Raw genomic sequence first — 25,891 nt, 5'->3', positions numbered from 1 at the left:
TGGAAGAGTTTGGTTCCAAATTACTTGTACATTCATAGGTAAATCAAGCTTTTCAGATAGAAAAGGTGTATGATCAGGCATTTATTGTCAGATTACATGTTCTTAGACAAAATGTTTGAAATGTAAGGAATCAGACTATAAAGATGTTTCTTTGTAGAGCAAAAATCTAGTTTATCTGAGTTCACTGAAAAGTTTAATTTACTTATTGTAAGAGAGTTGTTTTAATTTTCAGGCAGTGAATATATCCTTTACTTTTAATTTAATAGGAAACAGAAAAGTGCCTCAGATTGCAAAATACAAAAGGTATAGATGAAAAAAATTAATAATAATGTGGGACCAAAACAGCATTTCCTCAGCTCTGGCATGTTTTCCTGCATATGTTTTTTTGATTCTTCCCAAAAAGTGCAAAACAATAAATAATACATGACTATGTCCTGCACAATCATATTACAAAAAAACAATGTTTTTTTTTTTGTAGATATTGTGCATTTCTTATTATTATCAATGGGATTTCGCTTGTCATCATTACCCCTGGTCACAATAATGGAACTATGATAATGAACAGCACAATAAAACACTAGTATCATCTTGTGAATTTACAGTGCAGTGTGACATCTACATTCACAATAATTTTTCATCTCATAATTTAATCTTATAATATCTGCACTTTTAAGTCTAACTTAATTCACTGGACCCAGTTCAATTTCATAACACCAAGCCTAACCAGTTCATACATTTATTTTCACAATTTAGACTCTAGATTTAGTCACTAACTGGTACTGGGACTCCTCTGGATTCACATGTTCTGAGCAGCGGGTCTGTGTGATCGTCTCTCTTTGCTTCAAGCCACCATGTTGTCATCTCCCCCTTGCCCTGTTGGGTCAAGAAAAAACGAGACAGAGTCATATTGCAAAGCATGTGTCCCTTTGAATTTTAAATAAAGCCATTAGGGTTTGATGGTGGGGGGGCAGAGAGTAGCAGCTGCGGCCACCTCTTTAGCAAGACATCACAAGTGTCAGAACTGCAGCCCTGTTGGGAATAAGGAGAAAACCCCTCCCCCATAATCACACTGGCACTACAAAAAAGATGTCTTAGGTTACAATGTCAATAGAAGCCAGCCGAACTGGATAGTACAATACTTCCCTGGAAAAGAGACTAAATACCAGACACACCCAGTCTACTTTCCCTTGGAGGGAAGTTTTGAATTTCCTGTGGCCTTTTTGAAATCTCATTCTCATAAATCCCTTGTTTTTTGTTCAGTCTGTTTCAAAGATGTCACATCAGGTCAGATTTAATTATCATTGCATATTTGTGGCTTTAAAAAACAACTACCTCCACAACAGTGTATATCAAATAAGGTAGAAAAAGCAATATATACAACTAAGCTAATTGGGTTCAGTTCAAGAGACGTTGTGAATGTATTCAGTGAGATTTGTTTCCAGCGCTGTAAAAGGTCCAGTCACTACAGCAACCACCATGACCATGGCTAGGAATGTGCTGAGCATAACTCTCTGTGCAGTGGACTGTATGGGGAAGTATGTTTTCCCCACGAGAATGCAAACTAAAGTTAAACAACTGCTACAGGAAGATCAATATACATTTCCTGTCCTGATAGTGCTGGGTTTGTCAATCCAGTTACCCTAAGAATGAATGTGTGAATTTGTGCTGAAGTGTTGATATTCTTACTTTCACATTAAGTGTTCCTCTGCAGGTCAGAACGTAACCTCTGAGTGTGTGAAGCAGGTCAGCTGTGGCACCACTCACCTGGATCTTCAGAGCTACAGATATGATGATAAAGAAACACGCAGCATGTGATAGGATATAGTAATATGAATACATATTTTATTTGATCTTATCTCATCTTATGTGCAATGCACTGTCATGTTCTCAGTAACGTATGTGTATTACGCAGTTTTAAAAACTTCTACAAACCAAAATATGGTATACATAACAATCAAACCAGCCATATTTGTATGACACAATGTGCTGAACAGACATTTTAGATACACATACACATATATGTACAAGAATAGGGGAATATGATTGTGTAAAGCATGAGTATAATTATGTAATACAAAATGCACAGACATATTTCCATACAAAGTATGTAATTTGCACATTTTACAACATATATGACTTATATTTTTTACGTAGTGACTTAAAGGCACATTTGCAAAATATGCAAGGCAAATTACAGTGTGTACAAACCTAACGATAAATTTGGGATGACTTTCATTGTCCCAACAAAGCTCTTCAGGGTTTAGGCACATTTTATCTCATGTAAGATTATGTTTGTCTTTAAAGTTTATACTTCTGCTTTTGACTTCTGAGCCTATACACTCGTATCCCACTAGCTTAATGCAGAAGATTAGGTGCTGGGAAAGCATTGTCTGTCCTCCATATTGTAACTCTGCTGTGCTGTCTGTTGTGCTGTTGAGCAAACACAGACAACACAGAGACAGTCCTGTTTGGCACAATTACAGTGGAACACAGCTCTGGCCAAATGCTAACTCTGCTCTGCCTTTGAAGCAAACTGCAGAAAAACTGTTTAATCAACACTAAACCACATCAAAAGAGCACAGAACAGAATTAGTTAGTACAATTTTTACATCTCGCAGCCTACAGTAAAAATTAAATACTTCCACAAACCTGATATTTTTTCTAAGACCTATTCTGTTGCACTTAAAGACATTAATTGGATCAAAGGCAGCGTATCTAATCCTTCATTACCTTCACTAGTTGATTCCATCCGTGATGCTGTGTTGACAGTGTCTCCGAAAAGGCAGTAGCGTGGCATTTTGGTGCCAACCACACCAGCCACAACAGGTCCTGGCAGGATAAACAGCAGCAATTGTAAACAAAACTCTTGGTTGATAATATATATGACATTGCCTAATCATGATAATGCATTTGAGGTTATTCAAAGGGGGCATAACCTAATTTTTAGAGTTTCTTATACCTACATGAAGCTGCCAAATCAAGTATTGTGAACATAAACAACTAGCTAAAAAAAAAAGCCAGGGCCCAGAGAACTACTGGATTGTAACATTGCAATGTTAAATGTGGAGCTGATCCAAACAGAATCATTGACGGACAATTACAGAGGTATGAACATACAGAAGGGTTTTTACAAAAGCTTTAAAAAAATTTGATCTACATAACAATTCATTACCCATGATGATGGTTCATGTCATTATGTTAAAGCTTTTCCAGCTACAGGCATATTCTTCCAGAGTGATACTGAGTGTATTTGTATTGATTTGTGAGGACTTGATGTCAGACAGCACATGTAACAAGCCATGTGATGCTGTATATTCCCCTGTTCCAACCAGGAACAGATATCTTACCTTATCTATCTTACAATACACATATAATCGTGTAATGATGCAGCAAAAGTCACATTTAGTTTCACGTATACACACACAGGTTGCTTAAGGTTACTCTCTTATCACAGTCTGCAACCTTTGAACACTGTAAAACTGTGAATGTGCCCTTAAGCTCTGGTAAAATAGTGTCTTCTTGTTATTGAATCAGAAATTTGTGATAATATATGTCCCAGTTGAATTTCAGTAAAAAAAAAAAAAGAAAAAAAAAAGAAAAGTTTCTATCAGTCAATGAGGAGGTGTCCGGTGATTGGACTGCATTCAACCTGGTTATATGTGTTTATTAAGACTGAAGCAAGGTTCAGTTGGGACAGGGCATACAGTGGTCGGATAATCTAATAAACCGATGTTGGATACAATGAGACGGCCACAGTACCTGAGTGGATGCCGGCGCGGATCTTCAGCTGTGTGTTGGGCTTGTGGGGGATCTTGAAATTGTGACAGACACTGACCAGATCCAGGGCCATGCTGGCTATCTCTCCAGCATGATTGATGCCATTTTCTTTAGGGACCCCAGAGACCACCATGTCTGGACGATCAGCCATTATTTCATGATAAGAGATAACACAGGAAGAGGGAGAGGTTCACTGATAATAGAATAGCAAAACACACATCCAGGTTCTATTTAGAGCACAAATCTGTTAAAAAAAAAATGATCCCAATGAATCAATCGCAACAATATGCCACTGATTCATTGGGATCATTTTTTTCTGTTTCACTTTTAGATCAAGATTTCTATATTGACTTTTGTTTCATGTTTAAATTCTTTCTCTCTTTTCTATGGTCGAATTTAATATTAACTTAATAGGACTTGTCACTTATTGTTAATGGTTTATCATTTTGCAGATGTAATCTCAACATCCTCACTTACAAGCATCGCCTATTGTCTCCACTTTGTAGACATCATAATTGTCAATAATGTCGTCGAAGGTGGTGTAGAGCTGGTTGAGGAAGTCTACTACCTGGTGGGGTGTGCTGGCACCAGACAGCTGAGTAAATCCAACAATGTCACTGTCACAGGGGAATAATACAGTGTTAGTATTATTAAACTATTAAACTAAAGAGAGAATCTCTAACCCCCTCTCCAAATGTCCATTACAAAAAAAAAATCAAACAGAACAGTTTGATGATCAAAAACCTGAAGTAGACGGTGGCATTGGAGAAGCTCTGAGCCTCTGCTGTTCGACCTTGACGGAGGTCATCGGCCACCGGCTTTGGTAACATACCTGCACATGAATTTAATGACTTTAAATATTGCTGTGTACACATTCATAGAATTTGTTTTAGGAGCAATGGATAGAAAAGGAAACACAATTTCTGCACCACTAGATGGCAGCAAGAGCAGCCGAGTTTGTCTTTTATTACCTTCATCAAGCCTCATTCTTTTAGTTTAACTGCTACATAAACTGGATTTACTGGGCAATAACAACTCTTTCTCATACAGCAGGAACCTTCGCTTGCAGCACTATTCTGACAGTATATGTCCACTGTGTTTATAGTTTATCATTTATCATCCATTGCAATGTGAATGTATGAAACAGAGATATCACTAATACCTCTACAATGTCACCAAGACAAATTCATATTATTCATTTGAACCGTGCAACTCATGCACATCACTCCTTTCTGTTATTCTGACTTACTGTATAGCAGTCGATCTGTCTTCTGTTTCTCTTGAAGAAGGTCCTGTGTTCTCTCAGCAACTATGGCCTCCAGATGTTTGCTGTACTTCTCCATCTGCAGTTAAAGAAACACTTTGTTTCTGAAACTCACAATAATCCGTATGGCTCAAAGGACACTTGAAAGTTCTTCCTCACATTTGTTTTACCATATTTTCACATGATATTTTGTACAATCCTGAGCTGATTCCTGCATACTATATATCTTTTAAGCCATGTTGTTCCATATTATTTTACCATACTTCAGTGGGTTATTACCAGGTTCATCATCATGTCCACTGGGCTGACTTTGTGTGGGTTCATCTTGTCAAGCATCTTCTTCACTTGCTCAAATGTAGGCCTCATGGTGAAGTTGTGAGACCAGCATTTCTTAATGAGCTGCTCAATATGCCAGAAAAGACAGTGAGACATTATTGTTTAGTGTGTTTTACAGTATAATGCTTTCTGACAAATATCTCCATGCTTTTTTAGAGTTATTCGACAAAAAGATAAAGCCTCTACGACTGTAGTGTAATTATTTTATTTGCATATGTGGCAGACCTCACTGTAGTCTCCCTGACTGGGACAGTCAGTATCTGCCTTCCCTGCTTTGAGTTCAGGCAGAGGGGGGCGCCACATGATATCCATCCTCACTCCCTCAGTCTGGTCCTGTTAGAGAGGACTGCTGGTTACAAAGCAAAGATCAAAAGGATGCCGAAGGTTGTAATCTACACAGTTGGCTGCAATACTCACTGAAATGAGGTCAGAGCGAGTTGCAATCTCGACCAGAATCATGGAGTAGCTGAGGAGAGGAGGGGAAAGTAGCACAGGGATGCATAAAGATACTTGTCTATCCACCATCTTTAATCCAACTGCATTAAATTTCCATTTGGTCCAAATCTTACAATCTGAAATGAAGTGCTTTAACTTTAATTAACTGCTTATACAGTGGCACTCAAACAGACCTGTAGACGTCCGCTGCTGGTGTCATATTGGAGCTGCTTCCCAGCAGCACCTCTGGAGCACAGTACACGCGGTTTACATCCCCACAGTTGAAGCCATTACTGACGGCCTCAAAGTCCTCCTTTCTGTAGGCTGTGAGCCCATAATCTGGAGCCAAACACAGGAAAATATAGTGTATAGTGACGCAGGATGTTGTTTTTCACTTTGCCTTCATAATAACATTGCTGCTGGTGTAGGATTTGGCGTAGTGCAATGACTTCTATAAAGAGATTTTTCTTAGTGTTATTTAAACTGTTTATGTTGCGTGACGTATCACATACAGTGAGGTATGTGTATGTGTAACCACTGAGTATAACAATGACAAAAGCACTTTACTGAACTTGGCACATGGATTTTAAAACATCTATGTCTTTATACTGCAGACTCAGGTTGTGTATGATGATTTTTTTTTTACCTGAGATTTTGCACACCCAGCGGTCATCAATAACACAGTTTCTGGAGTGAAGTCTCCCATGAAACATCTTGTGCTGGTGGAGGTAACACATCCCACGGGCGATGTCAGTGGCAAAGGACAGCCTGTATGGGGGAGGAGACTCTCTTATAATATAGGAGTAAATATAGTATAGTGTTCGCATCCAAAACACTACAGTAAAATACTCTCATTGTATTGCATTATGGTCTAGCAAGGTTCTTGTTAGAGTCAGGATTTTTCTGTGTCAGTGTTGAACTGTGGTGTAAAATATTGAGGCTGGAAAAGAGCTCTTCCTCATTGCCCATATGAGGGATAGACACCAAAATATTTCCTGCTCAAGTTTTGTCAGTAAAATACATTTTGAATTGTCATTATTATGTTTTTGACCTTGATACCGTGCTGTGACTAAACAATGATCCTCAGCTACAAGGCATGAGCATAAACTGTAGAAAAAGCTATTATGGGCAAATAATTGTAACACCACCATCAAAAGCAGGTCTTTTGGTGCTTTTGTTACAATTTCTAATAATGAATAAGATTGAGAACAAGTAGGAAAGGATTATAATATCAGCTAAATGGTCAACATGTAAATAAACAAGGCTGCGTGTGGAGGTTTCCGGACCTGAAGCCCCAGTTGATGGGGATGTCATCATTCAGCAGGACATCAGACAGGCTCCCTTTGGGGCAGTGCTCTGTGATGATGCTCACATAAGGCACCTCAATGGAACCACCAATGAACTTGCATAGATTGGGGTGGTCCAGTTGCCTAAACATAATGAAAAATTATACGTATTGGCTTAAATGAAAACTGCAGGAATCTTTCTTTCATTTGCAAGTTAAACATTCCCTCATTTTTTTTTCTTCTCTTTTCTCTGTGAAGGAGTTTCCTCACCTGACTTCTTTCACCTCCTTCCTGATGGTTTTAGACAGAGCGAAATGTTTCTTCTGGATGTGTTTCACCGCTACAGTCCTTCCATCACTGCAAGACAGTTACTATTGGTTCATCAAGTCAACTTCAAGTTACTTCTGTTAGTTGAATTGAAGTTAAATCTGATTCATAAGCATTTACACAAAGAAATAATAACATTTCGCACTATATGGCTGGCTGGATGAAGCCTTGTTTGAAAGAGTTGTTGACTCCAGTGCACACAGTCAAATCAGTAGTTTGACTGATGGTGGAGTTACTCTTTCCGCGCTGCAGGCTCGTGATGCTGCCAATGCCCATCCAGCACATTCTACCTGCAGAGACCAGACAGTCAAATACTAATGTCAAATACAGAGACAATTTACTAATAAGTCAAGAACAGCTTGGAGGATTTTTACCGCTGAGATATGCATTTAAAGGAGGGTGTAGAAAGGGTAAAATAACCTTCACTATCAGATGTTCCTCTTTAATTCACTGAAGATCAAACCCCCTTAAAGCCTGACCCACTCTTACTCACTTAAACAATTGAAAATGCAACTCACATTACAGAAGCAGATATAACAGATAACATAACAGACAGATCAGTAATTTTAGTTTAAGATTTCTGGCACAGCACCATCGTTTCTTCCTTTTAAAGTAAAATTGAAGTGATCCAAGCACACACTTGTTTACATTATGCTTTCTGTGTAGATTATATCTGTAAATGGTATCATTTCACAACTTAATCCTGTCACATTTTACCAAATATGATGTTCTTGTAGTTGATGATCCAGCTTTCATCCCAAAACATCTTCTGTTTCTGGTACTGAAGCCACTGCCAGGTGGAAATTAAGATAAACATCAGCATATAAAACATCTCCTGTGCTTGTGGTTGTGTGTTGTTGCGAGCGTGTTTTGCACAGACTGACCACCATGGTTAGGATGAAGCCGCTGCTGAAGAGGGTGACTGGAAGGCCAATGGCTACTTTGATAGCGATGGACATTGGGCAGATGCCGCAGTCTGCAGGACAGTTCAGACAGTTTTCCTCCAGCTCGCAGACGTCGTCCCCACACACTTAAACAGTCACAGTCACATATTTTACATTTTAGGTTTCCATCCACTGCACTCAGTGGTGGAGGAAGTTGAAGAGGAAGCTATTCACTTAAGCAAAAGTAGCATTACACACTGTTACAAGGAAATGTGTCACATTCAAAACTCTACAAAAGAAAAAGTACAAAAGTATCAAGATATGCTCAAAGCACCAAAAGTAAAAGTACTCATTATGCAGAATGGCTCATATCAGAATGATATATAGTATATTATTGGATTATAATTATTGATGCATCACATTGATGTTGGATGAATACACTAAGACATAAGTACTGTGTTTGTATAAAAGTATGTATATATCTTTCCTGCAGGTTGCAGGACGTTGTATTGGTTATCCAGGTTTCTCTCAGCAAGTACAAAATGAAGTTTATTATTGGGCCTCAGCTCGTAGTGCAGCAGTTGTGAAGACCATTTTACTGCAAAGTCCAACAGGTCTCTTTTTCCTTAATGTTTCTGAACTTGTCCAGTAGTTAAAGAAGTCTGTTCTTTTAGTCTCTTTGTCTGGTTGATAAAACAACTTATGTGTTGTACCTCACAGACCTCCATTTTCTACACTTGTGCTTTTGCATGACCAAACTTCATGTGTGTTAGCAAACTGACCTTGGGCACTGACAACAAGCACTTTGGACTCCAGTGCTGCGTGCATCTGTCCGATTTTGATGTGAGCAATGACTGAGGTGACTCCCACATGGATCAGCACCACCTAAATGAGAAAGTATCACAGCGGAGACTAAAACATAGTTGTATTGTGGAAGAATTAGCTTGTATATCAGTATAAGTCTTGGTTGACAAAATCATTTACTTTAATTGTTTTATTAGAAGATTCAAAAAATCCAAACAAAACTGATGAGATTCATAAAACAAGCTGTTATTATACTTTAAAACAATGTACATACAGAATATAGGCTACCTCTGTATAACTGCCGCACTTCACTTCACTATACTGTGACTTACAAATTAACATAACCAATGAGAAAACACTTAGTGCTGTAGATGTATGTGTACGTATATGAACTGTTTGTCCTGTAAGAGACTGTTCTGTCAGATTTTAACCAGACACAATAACAAACCTGTTTTACATTTTTGTTTTTTACTCTGTTGTCTGTAGTTTTAAATTCACACTCATTTGATAAGGCACAACCCACAGCACGGCGTTCTTGTAATTTCCTACTAACACATAAGTAATTACAACCTGTTTCCATGTAGTATCGTGACTTACCAGCGGAAAAGACTACAGGCTTCACAAAGGACGTTTCACTTTGATCAAATCCACATCTTTTAATCTTTCCCTTGATGCAAGAATGAAGAACATCTGCCATGTGACAGACTTTTTTATCCAAACAGTGTCGGACCATATTGCCAGTGAAGTATCCCAGTTGGTGAATTGTTTTGTTAGTACAGGAGGATTTTTTTTTTTAGGCATCTGTGTCTTGGTGTGTTAATGCCAATACATAAAATGAAATATTTGCAGTTATTAAGGTGATATGTTTCTGCAACAAATACTACAAAGGTTCTCCAAACCTCAACACATGTTAAAAGTTACTGTTTCTTTTAAAGAGTTTCGTTTGGTTCGGCTCACCTTTGAAGTCCAGTATTTCTGGGACATCTTGCCTGCTTTGGATACAGTGTGAGTCACTATTTTACCATCATCAGGAATCCACGGGCCGCAGATTCCACCTTGTTTCTGTGATGAGACGGAAAAACAGCTGAAGAAATGCTATTCCAACATGTGCTCTCTACACAGATGAAGATGTTAGTTTGGCTTTTTTTTTAAGCAAGATGGGTAATGTTTTATTAATATTCCAGATAACTCAAGTAAGTAAGTAATCATTATCGCTTGCTTTCATGTTTTATTATATTAGGAGGAGAGGATGATGACGGTCAGTGTGTGTTTCAGTGTTTGGTGATGAACCCAGTGTTGTGCGACACTCTGATGGGTACAAACCATGAGACCGAGAGGACAGGAGTGGATGTTGGCATGATACACACAGCAGTTCATTTCATTGGCGTTGTTCCAGTTTGCCGGGCACTCGTGTTCATGACAGAACCTCTTTGCCTCTGACGCATCACTAGAAGTGAAGATGAGTAGGTAAGCAAATATATCAATGAACACAACAGTGTGTACGTGTGTGTGTGCGTATGTGTGTGTGTGTGTGTGTGTGTGTGTGGTGTGTGAGTGTGTGTGTGTGTGTGTGTGTGTGTGTGTGTGTGTGTGTGTGTTTGTGTGTACGTGTTACTGTGTATTGTATTACAGTAATTGTAAAGTCTTCGTTAAGTTGTCTCTTAAATCAATTCATATGCATGTGGCTACATTTGTCTGTCTCTATCTGTATGTGTGTGTGTGTGTGTGTGTGTGTGTGTGTGTGTGTGTGTTCATTCTGGGGGATGGCAGACGTTTAGGATTACAGGTGTTTATGTAACACACTCACCTAAACTGGAAGATCTTGTTCCTGATGGCGTACTCGTAGAAGGAATCTGAGGCCGTCACCGTGTACGAGACATTGAACTCCTCACCGTTAGTTACTTTCTCTGGTGGACGCTGCACCCAGGACATTTCCAGACCTGTGAGCGCACACATGCACGTCGCCTGAACATCCACATTCACTTTGCACATTCAAACAGAGTGCATAAGCATACAACAAGGGATACTGCGTGCTGTGTTTGCACATGTATCGTATGATTTCACAAGCAGCTATAGTTTATGGAGCTCCACCCCCTAAGTCACTGTAATTAATTCTTGACATGTTGGCTCCTTCCTTTTCAGCTGGGGCAGGAAAACCATCAGATTTTTCAGTAAATTGTCACACACATCATCATCATCATCATCATCATCATCATCATCATCATCACTGAAAACAAAGATTAGAACTCACACAAAAACACACACAAACAGGCAGACAAACACATAAAAAAGACTTACCTCCACAGCTAATCATGTTGTAATCATTTGGATTGTTGATCGGCCAACAGTCGTACTCTGTGTTGTCCAGGTCATGCCAGCAATTTACTCCCTGCAGTAGAGAGAGGAAGCTTTATATGTGAAGACTTTGTTTTTCATGTTTCCATTTAAAAATTTTAAAAGTGTGTTTGTAAAGTGTTTTTATCTGTGTATCAAGAGCAGTCATGTGAGAAAGTCCATAAATTGAATACACAACTCTGTAGAGCCTCATTGGGTTAAAATCAAGCTGCAGCCAACATCAGCAGTGCAAGCAAAAGCACTGTGGTGGATAAGAGTAAGTAAGAATCACAGTGTTATCTTTTATACAAGAAAATAGGCAGATTGATCAGAGAGTGTTTCATAATCTAGCAAATCAGCACCACAAGAAAGTGGCAAGTGACACAGTGATACAATGAAAAAACACAAGTCCATGACCACTGGCCGGCAGCAGCAAGTGTTTCTGACAAGACAACAAAAGCAAGGGGTTTCCCCAGCAATACTGGGGAAGTGTGATTTTTATAAGCTCGATTTAAACAAGTGTTTATATTCTATCTTCTGTGTAATTAAGTCAAGTTTGATATCACATCATAGTGCAGTGCATTAAAAACTTAAGTGCCTTAAGTATCTGTAGCTAATAGCCCATGTTTCCTCTCTATAATTAAAGATGCTGTGGTGTCAGATTTGTAAATGAATCATGAATTAAGAACTTACCAGCAGGAAATACAGGCAGAGGGACGCTGCTATCCAAAAAGCCATGAGGAGGTTTGCTGCTGTGGCCAGACCTGCTCTAAACTGACTGACTGAGTGAATGACCAAATCTGTGTGTGTGTGTGTGTGTGTGTGTGTGTGTGTGTGTGTGTGTGTGTGTGTGTGTGTGTGTGTGTGTGTGTGTGTGTGTGTGTGTGTGTGTGTGTGTGTGTGCAGTCACCTGCACTACAGTAGACCCTCTCCCATCTCCTTTGTCCCTAATTGTCCAATCAGCAGAAGAGACTCTCCAATCACAGTTTGAGAGTGTCTTCGTTCACAAGGTTCTTCGGCTCACCTTCACTGTCCTATAGGTCAGAATCAGCCAGAGGTCTCTGCTGCACCTGAACTGACCACCAGAGCTCTGCTTGTATTGTACATGATCTGATTCCAACTGGACTGTGTTAAATCAGTGAGATTTACCCGAGGCAAAAAAATTTTTTCTATCAACTTGACATCTAATTTGAACAATTAATACCGGTGAACATGATTGTAGGTCCATCGATTTTAATTGCACTTCCCAGGCATTTAGAGTACAATGCAGGATGGATTTTAGTGTCTTCCTCGAGGACTATCAGCTGGGGTCTGACCAGTGACCTGGTGACCTACAATAAACTTTTATATCAATACTACAACAGTTCCCTAAATCTTGAGTAACTTTGAGAAATACAGACATGTTATTCTGCAAAAAAACTTTTTATATTTCATAAAGCTTCTTAAGTGTGCGTCCCTTTGCTCTCAAGACAGCATCAGTTCTTCGTGGCATGGATTAAACAAGATGTTTGAAACACTCCTTTGAGTTTCTGCCCCATGTTGACATGGTTGCATCACATAATTTCTGCACATTTGTCTGCTACACATTCATATTGCCAATCTCCTGTTCTACCACATCCAAAAATGTTCACATCTGGTGACTAAGGAGGCCACTGAAGTGCACTGAACTTTTTGTCATGTTCATAAAACCAGTTGGAGATGACTTTTGCTTTGTGACATGGTGCATTATCATGCTGGAAGTAGCCATAAATTGTGGTAATAAAAAGTGTTCAGATAGGCTGTGGCATTCAAACCATGATTGATTAGTATTCCCCACACCATTTTACCACCACCACGTTCATGTTGTGTTTAGCTGTATCCTGGAACCTTAAGAAGTAGATGTTTGACTGAAGATTTTTATTATTGTGCCTGCTGTTGTTGAATTAGTCAATCTGTGAATTATGCATGATTAAAATTAAAACTAGCATCTTTATGAGTCCTTAATGACACATGGGATATTTATATAACATCATATCCTAATGAAATTTTCCATCTCTGCCTACATCTGTTTGCTCTCAGATTAAGAACAAACCAAAAGACAGCATTTCTGAACATCTGTGAAATTTAATTGGCTTTTCAAGAATGCATAATTACAGCACAGCTGTAGAAAAAGGCCTGCCGCACCATACAGTTTACAGTTATATGTTTTTGGGAACGCAACACCCAGACAGGCCGGCAACAGTCACGACAGGTCTACAGAGAGCTCTACTGAGGACATACAGTACTCACTACAATACAGCATGTTCTTGATAGAAACCACATGACTTTAAACAAGTCAAACCCCAACCTGAAACATAAACCGAATGTCATTTACATCCTGAGTAGTTTCGTATTAGCAAAATGAACAGTGCTGTACCTTTTCCTCTGCTGTCAAAGCGTGCTGGTAGTGTTTAAGGCATTGAACCCTGAGTTGTGTGTAAGTTTTTACTGTATAAAAAGCATTTTAACATGCAATTAGGAACAATAGGCCTGCATTTCAAGCATGTCAGCTTGAGAAAATTACAGGGAAGAACTGAAACTTTAACGGGATTCAAAGGCTTAGAAGGCAAAGGAACTATATGTATATAGTATGTAGAATATATTAACATCACTTTTAAAAGGAAATGACTGATCTACATGTAGATGTACAGAATATGCCGTATATATGCTATAGTACATTTGGTTGATGTTTGTTTGATGTGTCCATGAATCATTTCAGGTGGCTAATATGTACAAGGCAACTCAAATATAATGTAATGTTTCTGTTGATCAAAGAAAGCTGTGTTAAGTTTACATTAAAATACTTTTATGCAGTTATTTTTACTGATGCAAGTGTTTTGGAGTCTAATTGAGAGGAGGATCTTGTTCCTCCCACTTAAGACTCAATTACCTTTCTCAGGATCTTCGGCCAATAGGAGACTGACTGCACAGAAACAAAAGGTCACTCGTTAATTGGCCCGAACAGAGTACATCATACTGAAGTGGCTGCTCTAGAGCAGCAGAAATCTCAAGCAGTGGCACTTAATCAACTACTGAGTGCAATGCAAGTCATGTAATAGGAATGTGGGATAATCATCTCAGTGTTATTTTTGGTAGTACGCTAACATCTGCCCTGTTGTGTCATCCGAAGTTTAAGGGTAACCATTACAAGTAGTTACTTATCAGTTAGTGACAGTTATCTTTGTTTGTAATCAGGAGACTCAGTTTGACTCAGTCAAACAGGATTTCCAAGTAACCCTATGGTTTGGTTGGGCCATCGTAAGGTGTCAAGTGTGCACATCATCTTAAAAGCCACAGCCTACAGCCACTCTAGCAGCTACTCAAACACGCTCACACTGACAATGTTTGAATGCTGATGTTTATTCCCGTATTCTAGTGTAGCATGTTAGCATGCTGCCATTTGCTAATTAGCAGTAAACACAGCTGAGGCTGATGGGAACATTTTGAAGGTATTTTCCTCACAAATTAAAGTACTGGACAAATTAAAAAGTTGACCTGATGATCGCATTAAGTTATTGCAATTCATCCTATACCAAATTTAATGGTGATTAATCTAATAGTCCTCAAGACATTTCACTCAAAACCAGAAATATCAAACACATGTGAGGGAAAGTCAGGGGATCACAAGGATATGATGTCTAGAAGCCTTGAAGGGCTGTAGCAAATTTTCTGATTGACGATGAGCTACTTGGCCACATAAGTGAAAACATCAGACGAACATCAGAGGACACTAAAATCAGTGGGATTTATCCTCTCTGGACCATGAATGTCTATATAAAACGTCATGACAGTCCATCCAATAGATCGGTTTGGACCAAAGCGGTGGTCTCATCAACGAACTGAACGACACTGGCCATGAGCCCCACCGCTAGTGTGGCTAAACGTAGTGAATGCCAGAATGCCAACAATCTGTGTATTATTATTATACTCTGTTATTATAAAATACATTTAATAACAGCTGTTATATTATATATAAATACATATTATTTGACTCATTTTGGGAACTTTAAGGGGAATCATATTCAAACTGATGTTCATATTAGATAACTATATAGTGAAAGTCATTGATGTTTGACAAAAACAAAAACTATGTGAAAGAAAAGCTATCACTTAACGAATTCAGTTAACTTTTATGATTTTAATTAATCAATCAGTTATAAAAGTCGAAAAAATACACAGGACATAATCATGAATAACCTCAGTTCAATAAAGAAAAAACCACTGAAGCTGTAAACCTTTCCACACCGCTCTCTTATGTGGCATTCCTACACTCCCAAGAAAAAAAACAGAAATAGCTTTAATGATGTCATGTCCTTTACAGCAGGAGTGGCATAAATACATACAGCAGGTTGAAGAAGAGTCATGTGAACCCTGTCAATGATTTATCAATTTAGTCGTCAGAGCAGACTAACAATGGGGGTGGGGTGGGGGTGGGGGTGGGGGTGGGGGTGGCGGTTACAGTCTATTCAGTCATATCCTCTTCGGTTCCTGCAGGCACAAAGTGTATGCTGAACTTCCTGCAAGAATCCAGTGTGTTGCAACATAACCTTACAACCACCCCTCCACTCTCAGATGAGCAGCTGTTTCGTCAGCATGACAGCAGCCTCTGAGTTCAGGGTGTTGAGGCGGATGTGTAAGAATGCTACAGGGAGAACAAGTTCGCCTGCATGAGGTGCTGCAGGCGGGGGTTATGTATGTTTAGGCGAGCTGATAAAAGAGGACATATCTGACTAGAGAGGAGTGACGCTGTTATCTGTTCTCCACAGGCAAAACTGCTTTACAAAGTAAAACTGGGTGAAAATGGCCAAAAAAATCAGGTCTCACCGAGCATGCTAGCTATATCACACAGTTGAAATTATTACATATTACAGGAGGTACAAGTAGAGGCATACAGTACAGCAGTTTACAGTATTTTTCATTGGCTGTGTTTAACAACAGGAAATAATCATTAAAACCATGCCCTATTCAAGCACACCTACAGTTTTATAGTACCTGACTATAAACAAGTTATATTTCTTGACTAGTTCATTCATTAAAACTTTACAAAAAATTATATTAGGGTGAAAAAAAATCACCCATTACATGATTTTTACCCCTTTTTGAGGTAAAAGTAGAAATGTACCGCTGTGTACCTCATACCGGGTCTTTCTAGAGCTATTGGAGCAGAGTGTCATCCAAGATCAAATAACCCACAGGGATGTGATGAGGAAGACAAAAAAGCAGGATGAAACAGCATCAGCAATCTCTCACTACTTATAAATGAGAGTCATGTGTCATTATTAGTGCATCAAAGTCTCTTCATCTCACCCCAGCCTCAGCTCCACACTGGAGCAGCGGGCCTGCAGTGTCTCTTCGAGAAAGTACTTTTAATCTGAGGACGACAATAACTTCCTGGAGACCAACTGGAGACAAAATGTGTTGTCTCTCTTTCAAGTCATCTCCAGTCTGTATCTTATGTTCTTATATCTTCATAAGGTACGTCCAGTCGAAGCTGGACATGAGTTCTGCAAAGTTCTTAGCGAGTTCCATTTTCAGGTCTTCAGTATACGCTGATCATCATTTTTTATCTCCTCTGGCGGGAGGTGGCTGGTGCCCGTGTCCTGACCAGAGCTGAGCGGCCTGGCGTTGGCCTTCGTTGACCGCTGCCGCCGAGTACCGTTTCCAATACACCGCATGAGGTTCTTGAACGTTGTCCACATTTCCTCGTCCTTGTAAGAGTAAATGCAAGGGTTCATGACGGAGTTGAGTACGGCCAGGAGCAGCAGCCATCGTTTTAATTTCATGACGTTACAACTCTTACAGTTGAGGCCATCCAGCAGGAGAACAACCAGGCCGGGGGTCCAGCAGATCACAAAGGCCCCTACAGGAAAAAATACAGCAGATCACAGACACTTAGATTTTTTTTAAGCATGTATCATTTTTTTTGTGCATGAGTGTGAGTGTTAGAAAATAAATAATAATAAAAAAAAGTTTCAATATCAATTTAGAAAAAGGCTACTCATCATATAATATATGATAATTATCTTATAATGTAAAATAATTAAACTGTAATATAATAATTGTCTTAAAGGACAATTTCTCAGCCAGGCACAATATCTTCCTTGGAAGTCACTGCTCTTGGTCAAGAAGCGCGTGAGAGGCAGCCAAGCAGATTTTGTTAACACTGGACAACGAAAGGCTGGCTGTTTCCCCTTGTTTCCAGTCTTTATGCTAAGCTAAGTGGCTGCTGGTGGCATCTTTATATTTATTGTACAGATGTGACTGCTATTGATCTCATGTAACTCTCAGCAAAAAGGCAAATACACCCATTTCCCAACATGTGGAATGATTCCTTTAATTGTACACTTATTATTAGGTGTTATCTGTTGTGTGATAAACTGTTGAAAATAAACAGCATCACCTCCTTTTTTAAAATGTGGGCTTGCAAAGCCCAAAGCATTCAAGCATTATACTAATTTTCACTTATAATTCATAGAACATTGACAATTTCACTAATAACCATTAATAAAATAATTATTTACAACAACCAGACAATCCATAAGAAATTGTGATCATGATATGATCCTAGACTGTAAATTGTGAAAATGTCACAGCCTGGTAGAAACAGTCTAACACAGTTTTTCCCAAAAAATACTACCCCAACATACTCAATTTACAATGTCATTTTGGCAAATGACTTAACTGATTATCAAAATTATTGCTAAATAATTTTCTGTTGATGGATGGTCGATGGATTTCATCATTATTTCTAACATTAAGCGAGTCATAGATTTACCCTTGCTTCCCAGACTTTTGAGATTGACAGACTGCTCAGGTGGGTAAAAGCCAAATATATAAACTAATCAAAAATAAATCAGAATGTATTTGGTGGTTTCAAGTACGTCTATTAATGAAGCTTTAACACAGAACGTATAAGAGTTTGACTTATGTTAAAAATGTGTGCATTTTAGCAGAATACTACAGAGGGCTCAATGCATTGCAGCTTAAGGGCACACGTGCAAATAGACAAAACACAACACACACTTGTTCAATGCTTTGTGACTTTTGAAGCTATGAAGATGGCTTCTCATCAGTGGTGATAGAAAATGAGCTAAATGTATGTCTCTTTGGTTTATTATAACATTGATATTACATCAATTTGTGTGTGAAACAATGACTGTGTCCCAGTTGGGTTCATCACTTTTTTGTGTCCCCTGGAAACACTTTCATTGTTGTCTGTGCTACTTGCAGCTTGTTTCTGTATTTGGTTTGTGTTGTGCGTATTTGTATTTGTCTATTTGGTTGTGTTGTGTTTTTTCAACATGTGTATTCAGATTGATGAAGATGCTTTCTGATATGCTTGTGTTTTGTCGATTTGCATGTGTTTTCTTAAGTTGCACTGTGTTGCGCTCTCTGTGCCGCTGTAGAATAATGCCATTCTAACACCATTTACACAAAACAGACACATTAAAAGAAATATGATGCCATCATTATGTTAAATGCTCAATTCTGTGTGTTTGGTAAATAACAAGGCAGGTCACAGAAGCAGTTAATTAGCCATCTATTTCAAACATGTTTGGGCACAAAACAGAGCTACTGAGAGATTTGTGGAGCTGATAGGAAGCCACAAGCTGCAACTTGCCTGTACTACCAGCATCTCTGCAGCTTCAATACATGTACACAACAAAAACAAGTACTGTTCTACACAGAAACAGACAGAGAGGGTCTGGTAGAAGTGTTGATCTAAGTTTTTTTTTTATGTTTTTCTCTGCTCTTAGGCCTGGAAGTCAAAACGTTTGCCACATTTTTTATAGTGAATTCCTATTTTTGTACTCTTTTCTTCTTCCGCTTGTGTTTTTTCTTTGTCTTTGATGAACCACAAATCCAAAATAACGTGAACTGAATTGAAATGGAGTGAGACCCCATTAAATCAACTTCCACTTGCAGTTTTTGATGTATTCCACAAGTTTAAAAGTGGACTTTATTTCCTCTTTAATCTCTGACAAAGAAAAAGCCAGAGTGGTTCTGAGGAACACAAGCATATGTTCCTTTTAGTATTCATTTACGTGATGGTGGTTGCACTGAAGGAATGAAAACAAAATCTGAATTGGCCTTGTGTAGTTTCGATGCTTCACTTCAAGAGTAAGTCCCAACACTCTTGAAAATGTTACAAATGAATGGCTGTAGACCAATAAAAAGAGATTGATATTTTACCAAACTAGTGCCATGAATAGTGAAGTACACATGTAAACAAGAGAACACAAGAGAAGTTATTCTAAACATTGAAGTAAGTAAATAATAGATTAAAGTGCAAATTTACACATATGAATGTGTTTTCTTCTTTAGTGTTTGTCGTTAAGAACAGGTCATGCACAGTGACTACGTTTAACAACAGCTCTAACTAACACTTCTGCACTCATCCATTTCATACAAAGCATGTGCTGCTTTAATGCGTCTCTGAACAGGTTTGTCCAGTTGCCATTTCCACCTGAGCAGACTGCTTTTCACCCGGAACAAGAGTCAAGTGTCTTTTTTGCTGACGAACAGAGCCCTTGGACCCAGACCTGACTACATATCTGAGATTTTTGAATGTCCTTCTTTTTTCTCTCAGACATCACCGTCATATTCCTTACAACACCGATTACGTTAGAGTGCCTCCGATACTTTTTTCCTTTTGTGCATTTTAAACCGTATATAGACATTCTGCTTGGAATAACAATTTGTGTTTGACATGTTTCTTTCCACAAACAAGATGAACTACCTACTTTAAATTTCTTGAAGTTACATTCACTTTTTTGTCATGAAAAATAATCAAGAATTCTTTCATTTCAAAAGTTAAACTACTGGACACATGATGTCTTCTACTTCACTGTAAAGGTATATGTGATCGCCGTCTCAAGTTTCTGCATCACACTTGTGTAAGTTGCATACTGGACCACGATTGGCTCCAAAGTTGTTGTGATTTCACAAAATCCTGCTCACATACATACACATAAACTTCAACTGAGAATAAAGGTGAGTAGAAGTAAACTTGCACATCCTGCACATGAATGTGAAACAATAAGCAAAACACTTCTTGTTAAACACTGAAGGGGGACTTTAAAGACAACACTTCCTTAAACTACGGAGAACTGCATCTGAAAGCAATTCACAACGTCTTCAAGTATAGGTTCTCTTTTTTTTTTTTTTTGGGCAGGGAGGAGGGGACGTTCACTGAAGGCCAGTGTGGTGTGGTGTGGATGGTACGCCACACAGGCTGAAGAGCAGTGTCCTTGCAGGGAGAGATAATTACACAGCACTCTGGAATAAAGTGTGTGCAGAGGCAGGCGGCTCCTACGCTTCATACAGTACAGTATCGAGCCATCTGTCTGGGCAAGCAGAGAGCCCCAAGGGACAAAGAACAATGACAGATCATTATCCTGCAGAGCAACTGGGCAAAAACACAACAACTAACTCCTCCATGTCTTATATAATCCTCCAGGTGACTATGAAAAGTGTACAAAAACACAAAAACTGAGCGTATTCAGCACTGAGATCAACTCATTTATGCTGCAGAAGTCCTATTGTTCCTTTTCTGTGCCGGGAGGGAAATGATTTGGGTACTGCGCCTCTATTGCAAGGTATCCTGTTGCAACACCTAAACAAAGAGAGCCAAACCACGATATCTGACGACCTTATCTAGGATAAAAATAAATGAGAAGAAAAGAACGCTTCAGCATTTTTGTGCTTTCTAATTCTGGGAAACAGAACATGAATAAGAAGTGGTTACCCAAACAATTAGTCGTATAATTGATAAGCCGACAGACAGATGATGAATCAGCCGCAGTGATTAAAAGTTTAAGGAATTTGAAGCATATGAATGCCAAACATTCTCTAGTTCCAGCTGTTTGCACATCCTGTAAACTGAATACCTTTGGGTTTCTGACTGTTGGTTCGAAAAAACAAGGAATGTAAAGATGCCTCTTTATGCTCTGGTAACCTGTGATAGGTATCTTTTACTATACTTCAAATGGTATAGATTAAATAACTAATCTGTTCTTTGTAAAAAAAAAATGAATCTATATTATAAATGATAATGAGAACTGTATTAGTTCCAATCCTATGAATGAGTTGTTCAGTCACTGGGAAAAGAAATACAGAGGGACCAGAAGACTGGAACAGGATATGTAGAGAGATAAAAGAAACCTTTCACTTCACGACAAGCACAAGCAGGTTTACAGGTTTACTGACAACACTGGTGTTTGTGTTATAATGCTCAAGGTTTTCCTCCATATCAGGAAAACACAGATTACAGTCGAGTGTGCTCAGCAGTGACTCAGTGAATTGGACTTTGTGACTGTTTCAAAGTACACCACAACTCTTTACACCTTAGTAACGCAGGAAATGTCTTGACTCCCTTTTGTATCATCAATACGCAACATTTTTATGAGTAGTACCTACCAAGCACGACCATCACTGTCTTGATGAGCTTAATAGGCGTCCTCTTGCGGTTGATGGAGCCGCTTGTGTGCGGCATGAGCACCGACGTCTTCTTCTTGACGTAGGTGTAGATCCTCATGTAGATTGCCACCATGACCAGGAACACCACCAGGTTAGACGCAGACCAGAAGACCAGGTAGCCCCTGCTGAAGATGGGAGCCAGCTGGGAGCAATCACTCAGGTTGCAGATGCAGTTCCAGCCCAGACTGGGCACGGCCCCCATGAGGATGGAGATGGCCCACACAAGCACGATCAGCAGGGTCACCCTCCTCTTTGTCAGGTTGCTGTGGACTTTCCAGTTCATGACGGAGATGTAGCGCTCCAGTGCTATTACCAGCAGGTTAGACAGTGAGGCTGACAGACTGATGTCCAGCAGGCCTTGGCGGATAAAGTATCCTTTAACTGTGAGCTGCCGCGACACCTCGCCCGTGTTAAACATGAGGTACACGTACGCTATGCCAGCGAGGAAATCCGAGGCAGCGAGGTTAGCAAGAAGATAGTAGAAAGGGTAGTGAAACCTCTTGTTGGTGATGACAGCAGCTATCACCATGGCGTTGGAGACCAGGATGAAACAGCAGAAGAGTGAGCCCACCACCTGGACGAGGATGAGCTGAGTTTTGTCCCATTTATCATCAGCGCCAATGTTGTTATAGAAGAAGCCCATGGACTCATTATAATGACAGGTCTGGTTCTGCTGGGCCATTTTAGAGGCAAGTCTGTGAAACGAGAATGAGAAAAGATAAGAAGTGGAACCATTTAGTATGCTATTCTAAATTACATAACAGACTTTAGCCTCTTCCTGGGGCTTTAAATTGGGGCTGCAACCTTTGCATTTTAATCTGACAATTATTTTCTCAATTAATCAATTCATGTTAGATCTATACATTTCTAACAACACAAGATGATCTATTTCAATAGCTTGTTTTATTACACAAATGTATTCTTTTTTTCTTTCATATATGACAAAGAAAAGCACATAATACTGACATTTGAGAAGCTGAACCAGCTCAAAAAAAATGACTTAAATGATGAATATCATCAAAATAGTTGCTGATTTATTTTCTATTTATTCGATTTATCACTGCAACTTCAGTATAAATATATACAAAACACAGTTACTTCTGTTTTAATACACAAGGACAATCATTCACCTTACTATCTAGTTTATAAAATTATCCACTAATAAGCAATACTAATAAACAGTATTTTGCTGGGCAGTGTTATTACACTGTTTGCAGTATGCATTCAAGTTTAAGATAATCTCACATTTAACAACTGAAGAAAGTTAAACTATGTCTTTCAAATGCTTTGCAGGCATTTCCATATCAGTTTTCGGGAATTCCGTCCATCAATTTACAACAAAAACACGAAGGGATGATAAGAGATGTGATGAGAAGTCTGAGCTGAAATGCTGCACTATGCCAGTTTTTTCAAGGACAAATAACTTCTAGGCCAAGAGAGATTTAATGACTTGACTCCAAAGGCAAGTGCACATACGCCAGAACCCATTAAATGGCAGGAAGCTGTGTTGAATAAAGTTGAAATCACAATGAGACCCATTAATAAAGCTAAACATGATAGTGGCCATAGTAACGTTTAAATGAGAGCCAAAACAATATGCTCAGTCAAATTAAATGAGAAGAGTCCATGGAATTGAATTTCTCCTATCTGTATAAGGTAAACAACAAAGATATGCTGCAACACACGACTTCAACATAGTACAGTCTAAAGGACAGGTTTCTCCATGACTTCAGGAGCCTTCTTTTCGCATGCAACTAACTTTACTACAGCCTGTCCCACGGGGCTGAACAGCAGCACCAACGACGGGAAGACAAAGTCCTCACAGTGGGACAAACTGACAAACAGAGAGACAAGCTCTGCTAGAATACAGAAAACGACATGAAACAGACAAAACAAATACAACGTAGAAAAGTAAGAACAAAGAGTTAGTGGAAAGAACAACTAGCCAGGTGAGTTTACCTGTGATAGAGGGGCGTCAGTGGATCAAAGGTTGCGAAATATTCCGTGAGTTCATGAGCATGTTTCCTCTGAGCCTCCGCAGCGGTGGACGGACGGAGGCGCCGGCAGCGGGACAGGGGACGAAGTGAAGGCAGGAAAGTTGAGCGTCTTCACTTTGAGACTTCAACTTGGTGACGTAGAGGGCGTGTGCCGCGCCGGTCCCATGCCTCAGTTCCTCAGGTTGACCGCGCGAGGTCCGATCACGGAGACGGTACCGCTGTCTGCTCAAGCACTATTTCGGTAGGGCTTGTACAGTGTGATTAATGGCTTTTTATTAATGTTAATAAATCATTTACTTATCGGCTACTTTATAGAGCAGTGGCAAGCAGTTAATAAGAGCAACTGTTGGGTTGCCAGATTGTGGAAATCCTACTCCAGTATAACACTTTATGGGTCTTTTTTTAGCTCGCGGTTAAATTCATTACTGTCCAAAAATCCATTAATAAACAGCTTATTAACATTTACAGCAGCTGACTTGAGGCCGTGATTTATTAACTTTTATAACTGCAGGTGACTGACTAATATTTAGTATATTAAATTCAGATCCTTTATTAATGTCATACTAACGTTTATAGCTGCAAACCTGATTAGAAAGAGTAAAACCCCTTGTGAACTTGTTTCCATTTTATGCTACTTTATACTTCTGCTCCACCGCATTTAAGCAGGAAATATTGTACTTTTTACTCCACCCTATTTATCTGATAGTTTGGAGTTATTGGGTGCTTTTCAAATTAAGATGAAAGGTATCTGGAGACATTTACATTAAAAACACATGATAAATTATAACACAATGTTAAAGATTAAACCAGTGGTTCCCAATGTTTTTGGCCCCTTACATTAAAGGAGTGGCACTTTAAGATGTCAATCAGTTGTTAGCAGTTCAATCAAAAAGACGTTTCTCACCTTGTTTCATTTCAATAACTGTTCCAGGCCCAAAGAGATAAAAAAACATTTTCAGTATTTAACAGAACAGCAAAGATTACAGAGAAGCACTTCTTCACCGCTGACAAAAGTGACTCAATACCTTCATTGCAGAGCATGGCCATGCCTGTGTTTATCTGTTATGGGGCCCTGAGGAACTAATTTGTTGAGGCCCCCCTACTTCTCACATCCTCTGTAAAGTGTGCATGTACAGACTCCACCAAAATCCCATTCAGTACATGACACATTTTTCACATACACTAAAAACCCAACCAGTACTGCTGTCTTGACTCCCAGTCTTCTGTGTGGTCATCTAATTTGAGGCATTTGGAGGCCCCCGGGGCAAAGCAGGTGCCTGCTATGCTGGTTTGGTAATACAGCTTTGAACTTGTTATATCAAGTCAGTTTACAACACAAAGAATGTAGTGGAAGTTTACCAACACACTGAAGTGCCTTGGAGCACAAAAACATTGTGAATTCATATAATGGGTGGATTCTCCTTTATTCTGAGTCATAATTTTGGAGCAGTTCCTCTGTTCACATTCAAACCTACTGTGTTTACTGTCTTGACTTCAATGGAGGGCTTATTCCCATTTTCCACAATTGTGCGTGTTTTGAAATTTGTCATTAGCTCATGTTCCTGATGTTTGTTGACCCAAACTAAACTCACAGATTAGTCGAGAGAAATTCTTAGAGTAGATACCAAAAAGGATTTGGTATCTGTTTTGACTTGAACTCAAGTCCTAGTATGAAACGAGATATTACTAATACAAGGGCAGTATTGCCACATATGAAGAACACTGAGGTGGCACTAAATGGCGTGTCAGCTCATTAACACATGCCATAGAACCGCCTGATCTCTCAGGCATTTTATCACATCCAGACTGAAATCAGTCAAAGGATCTTTTGGATGACATTATGAAGAAGTGCCCCACAGGTAAATGCAGGTCTTGCAGATGAGCTCTGATGATTTGTCAGATCAAACTCAAGGGTTTAATGAAACATGATTTTTATCAGGTAAAAACATA

General features: G+C 39.1%; 2 protein-coding genes across 2 annotated transcripts; both read right to left on the bottom strand.

Annotated features, from left to right (window-relative positions):
* Positions 1-669: 669 nt before the first annotated feature.
* On the bottom strand, positions 670-12,185 carry LOC111233435 (atrial natriuretic peptide receptor 2-like). The gene is made up of 23 exons (XM_022761288.1): positions 12,141-12,185; positions 11,412-11,502; positions 10,921-11,053; positions 10,437-10,560; positions 10,071-10,175; positions 9,092-9,194; positions 8,310-8,455; positions 8,143-8,215; positions 7,571-7,715; positions 7,369-7,455; positions 7,099-7,242; positions 6,459-6,580; positions 6,007-6,151; positions 5,795-5,843; positions 5,603-5,710; positions 5,321-5,440; positions 5,027-5,120; positions 4,522-4,609; positions 4,255-4,394; positions 3,760-3,912; positions 2,731-2,829; positions 1,687-1,778; positions 670-873 (listed from the first exon to the last, which is right to left on the bottom strand). Exons 1-23 carry the CDS (start codon positions 12,183-12,185, stop codon positions 763-765), a joined length of 2,517 nt encoding a protein of 838 aa, XP_022617009.1. The 3' UTR covers positions 670-762.
* A 3,715-nt stretch (positions 12,186-15,900) lies between these two features.
* On the bottom strand, positions 15,901-24,176 carry lpar3 (lysophosphatidic acid receptor 3). Its single transcript, XM_022753431.1, has 3 exons — positions 23,904-24,176; positions 21,885-22,639; positions 15,901-17,325 (listed from the first exon to the last, which is right to left on the bottom strand). The coding sequence occupies exons 2-3, from the start codon at positions 22,624-22,626 to the stop codon at positions 16,997-16,999; spliced, it is 1,071 nt and encodes a 356-aa protein (XP_022609152.1). The 5' UTR covers positions 22,627-22,639; positions 23,904-24,176; the 3' UTR covers positions 15,901-16,996.
* Positions 24,177-25,891: the final 1,715 nt, after the last annotated feature.

Source organism: Seriola dumerili, unplaced genomic scaffold (genome assembly GCF_002260705.1).
Source record: "Seriola dumerili isolate Sdu_G_001 unplaced genomic scaffold, Sdu_1.0 BDQW01000002.1, whole genome shotgun sequence".
In the NCBI taxonomy this organism is placed as follows: Eukaryota; Metazoa; Chordata; class Actinopteri; order Carangiformes; family Carangidae; genus Seriola; species Seriola dumerili.
The sequence above is the reverse complement of the archived record's forward strand: the minus strand, read 5'-3'. Positions and strand labels throughout refer to the sequence as shown.